Raw genomic sequence first — 5,343 nt, forward strand, 5'->3', positions numbered from 1 at the left:
GGATTGGGGATTCCCTCAGGACACAGCTGGGATTGGGGGATTCCCTCAGGACACAGCTGGGATTGGGGATTCCCTCAGGACACAGCTGCTCCTGGAGTTGCCCACCACAGCTCCCCAAGCCGCAGGTGTCCCTGCACAGGTGGATTCCTAAACCAAGGCTCAGAGAGCAGCACCAACACTGCAGGGAGCTGCTCTCCTCCTCAAGCTGGTCCTCAGGGCTCACACCATCATCCCTGCCCCTCTCTCCAGCCTCCCACCACCCATGAGCTGGAGCCAACTCAAGCAGATTTTACCTTTCAGGTTCTCCGGGTTGTCAATGACGAAGTTCCCGTTCCAAACCACAGCAAAGTCCACTGCCAAGTTGCTGATGTCCATCCCATCATAGAGGTACTGCAGAGTGAGATCCAGAATGAAATGCTTGGGGAGACAACACTCACAGACAAAGAGGGTTCTTGGAGAGAAACCATCTTCATTCTCTGCTTAAAAACATCTGCTGGTGCCTGAGACACCACATTTTTACACTTCATCTCCAGGGTTCTGCTTTGAGTCCCTTCTCCTCACCAGGAAGAGATAATTAAATCAGATCTAGTCCTTGTGAGAGGTAACAGATTAATTACTCCACTCACAGTGGTTGCTCTCATCACTCAGTCTCTGGTTTACCAACACAGCCCCTCCAGTCAACCAGACTGGGACTGCTGCCTTCAGGCTGCTTCTTGCCCAGTTTGTGCTCCCCAGGGGGACTGGGAGCTCCAAAATCCCACTGCAGGTGGAACAGGAAACAGCTGAGCAAAAATAGATGGTGCAGAGCCCCTGCCACTGTTTCAGCCTGCTCTAGGACCCAAGCCTGGAATTATTCCCCTTCTTGTGGACATCCTGGGGCCGTGGCTGAGTGAGGCTGGATGCTCCAGCTGAATTCCCAGTGGATGCTGAAATTCCCATTCCCACACCCAGCACTGGCCAGGCCTTGCTCTGGTGCTCTCTTTAGGTCAGCCAAGAGCTGCTAAAAAGACTTCAAAATGTGAGTGAGCATTGCCATCCTCTCTGGGACGAGGGAATGGTGATTAAAGCAGGGCAGGCTGCTCTGCCTGTCCCTGGAGTTGTGCACTTTGAACTCAGTTTGACTGTACTGCTTCACCCTGCCTGTGTTTTATTCAGCTGGTGTGGAACAAGAAGCTGTGAGTCCAGAATGGCCCTCACATCCTCCCCCTACCACTCCCTATCAGCCCAACAGCAATAAAAGTGCTTCTCTAATGCTTATAAATCACTCTGGGTAGGAAAAGTACTATATACTATTAATACATTTATTATCCACCAAGCTGTGAGGCCCAAAGACGGCCAGTGATGTATAAATACCCAGTAAAACTTTTAAAAATTCAAAACTTCATTAACAATTTAAGACCATCTGCACTGAATATTCAAGTGGACCCTGTTCTGCTGCCTAAAACAACCTGGCTGTGCCCTGTTTGCCCAGGGCCCTTTCCAAGCACATGGTGAGCAGAGGAAGGGCCTTGCTTGTCCCTGCTGGTCCCCCAGCTGTGAAGGGACACAGGAGACACAAATTTGGCTGTGGGTCAGGGTAGGGGGGCTGGCATTTGTCATTTGGTACCCACCAGGGTGACTTTGGGGTGCCCATGGCGAGGCTGAGCCCTGTCCTGGGGAGGGGGATTATCCTGCCCTGCTCCTCGGCAGCATCACTCGGGTGTTTCCCCTCTCCCTGCCGGTGATTCCCCTCTCCCCCGGCAGTTTCCCTTTCCCCCTCCTTCCCTGCTCTATTCATCCAGCCACCGTGACCTGGGATTTGACAGCTCCTCGATAAGGGCTCTGTGATTCTCCTTATCTCCCCGCGTGTGAATTAGCCTGCCTTCCCTCCTCCTCCTCCTCCTCCTCCTCCTCCTCCTCCCCTTCCCCTGGCTGACCCCTCACCGGCAGCCAGGGCATCTCCTCCCCACCTCTGAGCCCCTCACGGGTGTTCTCCCACCTGGGGTTCGGGATTAGGGATTTTCCACCCTCCCTGCAGCGGTTTGGGGCTGGCAGCCGCTTTCCATCCCCGCTCTCACCGAGCTGTTCTGGCACTGCACGCTGGAGCTGTTGAAGCGCAGGGCGGGCACCCTGTGGATGATGCCCTGGATGCTGAGCACGCACTCGTAGCCCCTCTGGCCCGACTGGGGCTGCGGGAGGTTCCTGGCCTTCAGCGTGATGGGCTTCACCTCTCCCACCGGGATCAGGATCTCCTCCGTGGGGAAGAGCTGGGGGCAGTCCTGGAGGCAGCGAGAGAAGGGGGGAGGTTATGGGTGGGGTGTGGTGGTGATGCCTTCGGCTTTCAGCTTGGATCTTTTCCGTGTGTTTGTAACCCCGTAGTTCTTTCAGTTTAACTCCAAACTCCACGTGCAGCTTTCCCATTTCAGCTGCTGCTTTCCCATTTTGGGCACACACAATTCCTCTGCAGGCCTGGGGATCAAGGACACCTCACTGCCTCAGGCCTGAGAAATGCAAAGAAAAGTCAGTTTGGGACAGCAAATTGGGGTAAATTCCTTCATCACCTGAAGCTGTAATTATGATTAACCCCCAACATCCAAATGGCCCAAACTTATAAATGTGTGAAAACCCGTGGTCCATTTCTGGGTGCAGCCCCCAGGAGGGGCTTTGTCTGCCCAAAATGTACCTGGGAGCCCTTCAATAAATAGAACTGCTTTTAATTCCCTTCATTCTGTCTGGCCTGAGTTTTTGGGAGCCCAAGGAGGCATCAGTGGAGCTGCAGGAGCGGCAGGTGTGGGCTGATGTCCCAGCACATCTGCAGTGCCCATTCCAGCTGCAGGAGAAGTGCAGGACACAGAGCCCCCCGTGCCCCCCGTGCCCCCCGGGGCTGGCACTGATTTCCTCCCTGCAGCTGCTCAAGGAGGAACACCCTCTCTGGGGATAAATCCAAGGTGTCCTCCCTGCTCTGAGCTTCCCACGGGTTTTATCTGTGGAGCCAGCAGCTCCTGCTGTACCCTGCTGAGGAGCTCAGCCCCTTATCAGCTGCTCCAGCCCTGCTGAGCCCCCTGCTCTGGAAGGGGATGGGCTGTTCCCAGCCACAGGGGCTTCTCCTAATCCCATTTCACCCCTCAGACCCCTCGTGCAGCGCAGTGAGATGGATCAGCCCAGGATGTGCTTCCCTCTCACCACCAGGCACCGTTCCGCTCTGCTTTACCCCAGTAAAATTATGCCAAGGTGCCTTTAATTTCTGAGGTGACATTAAATTCTGCTCTCTCTGCTCTCACTCCTCTCCATGTTCCACCACCTCTGCCCTCCTGAACTGCGCACCCAGCTCCTGTGCTGGGGCTGGCAGTGCTTTCCTGGGTGGGATTTGTGCCTCTGCCAGCTGGGTGGGCAAAGCATCCGACCTGAACTGCTCCTTCTATCTCCAAACCACAGAACGGCTTGGGTGGGAAGGGACCTTAAAACTCATCCCTGGAAGTGTCCAAGGCCAGGTTGGATGGGGCTTGGAGCAGCCTGGGATAGTGGAAGGTGTCCCTAGCCCACAGCAGGGGGTGGAATGAGATGGTTTTTAGGATCCCTTCCCATCCAAACCATCTGTGACTCTGTGAGACACCATTGCACAGAAGAGCAGATCTCCAGTTCACCCAAGCACAAACAGAATGTCTAAATGAAACCCTGAGATGGACCACAGAAAATGACTTATCAGCTCCTGGTAACTGTGTGACATCTCCCCCGTGAGATCTCAACTTCCCAAACGTTATCTCTGCACACCACACTGGGAAATACAATTTTTCTTCAATTTCCACACCAGGAACTGCAAAACACCGAGACAAAGGCTCTGACCATCAGCTGTATTTACATTCTGCTCAGCTCTAATTTGCTTTGATCTAATGGAACAAGGTACCTGAGTACCTGTAAGCACCTGACACTGAATGATTAATCCCAAGCTAAAGCAGGAATTTAGAACAATCACGTTCCCTCTGCCAAATCCCAGACTGGCATCCCTTTGTCCCCCAGCCTGGGGATGAAAGGAAATGCTGCTGATGGCAATGCCAGGACATCCTGGCCAGGATCCCGCTGGGATCCAGGGGGAAATGCCCCCTCCCCAGGCAGGCTCCTCTCCAGGCCATGGGAAGCTGTTTCACAGCGGCTCAAGGAGCTGTAAATGAGAAACAGATGCTGCCCCGGTCCGGAGGAGCCGCTAACTGAAACTGCAGCCTCATAAACCTTTTAGTAGCACTTTTCCGTATATATATTTTATTTTATTTTATTTCTAACAGGGACTTTCACGGATTAACAGCCAGGAGTGATTTCAAACTCCATCAGCTGTGCTGGGGAGGGAAGGGAAGCCCTTTCCTGCAGTGGAGTGGGTGCACAGGCTGGAAGGGAACGGCATTCCCTGCTTCCCACTGACCCTGGGACCGTGGATCCAGCCCCAGCTCACCACCAGCAAACTCCCTGGGCTCACAGCGTTTTCCATCCAGCTCTCCCAAGCTGTCTCTGCCCATTCCTCGCTCTCTGAAGCACCACACGCCTGTGGCACCTTCCACTCAACACCTGCCTGTGGCTGAGGTTTTGCATTTCACCTCAAAGTCACATCCAACACCAACAGGGGACAAGAGGCTCCGCTGCTGCCCGTGAAATCCCGTGGAAGGAAAAGCAACCTGGAGCCTGAATCCTTCACCCCATTATGACTGAAAACAAAAAAAAATCTCCACTTGCATCACCAGTGGGAGAAGTTCAGCGCACAGTCCTGAAAATAATGAATATGTTATGGACCATTATCCTTCCCGGCCAGCTCCATCCGTGAGGCGACTGCTAAAGAAAGGCTCCTGCCTTCCCAGACATCCCATTCCCAGATCTGCTCTCTGCTGCTGAAAATGCTGCCAGCAAAAATTGTTCTGCCATCATTAGAGACGAGTGGGGCAAAATAAATTTAATTTTTTTGTTGTTGTTGTTCATTCCTTTGGTTCCAGTGGAAGGAAAATGTCACATTGGGATTGTGGGTGAGCAAGGCAGGCACAGCCTGGGCAGAAGCGAGGCAGCCCCTCGGTGCTGGCTGACAGCTGCAGTGATCACACTAATAAGGGATCCACATTTTGGGATGGAGACATCCGTAGGAAGATGCCAGGCTCTGGAAAACCCAGGATGCTGGTGGGGAGCCTCATTGCTGCAGGCAGCCACTGCTGGATTTCTCAGCTGAGCCAGTGGAGCTGAGGGGCTGGGGAGGGTTGGGGTCAGCTCAGACCCTGCACAGGAGCCCCTGTGAGCCATTTCCAGGTGCTTTTCCTTTTCCAATTTGTTTTTGAAATTGCTGCTGCAGTGATGTGCACCCACAACCCTGCACCCTAAATCCCTGAAAAC

The 5,343-nt window shown here is 53.7% G+C and overlaps 1 protein-coding gene across 2 annotated transcripts in view; it reads right to left on the reverse strand.

Annotated features, from left to right (window-relative positions):
* Positions 1-5,343, reverse strand: part of PLXNA2 (plexin A2) — a 146,630-nt gene that overhangs the window by 41,053 nt on the left and 100,234 nt on the right. For both annotated transcript variants that reach the window (XM_015650707.1, XM_015650708.3), the window contains exons 10-11: positions 2,058-2,258; positions 294-390 (exon numbers count right to left, since the gene is read on the reverse strand). In XM_015650707.1, coding sequence (XP_015506193.1) covers positions 294-390; positions 2,058-2,258 — 298 coding nt within the window. The remainder of the gene's footprint in view (positions 1-293; positions 391-2,057; positions 2,259-5,343) is intronic.

This window comes from Parus major, chromosome 26, assembly GCF_001522545.3.
Source record: "Parus major isolate Abel chromosome 26, Parus_major1.1, whole genome shotgun sequence".
Classification (NCBI taxonomy): domain Eukaryota; kingdom Metazoa; phylum Chordata; class Aves; order Passeriformes; family Paridae; genus Parus; species Parus major.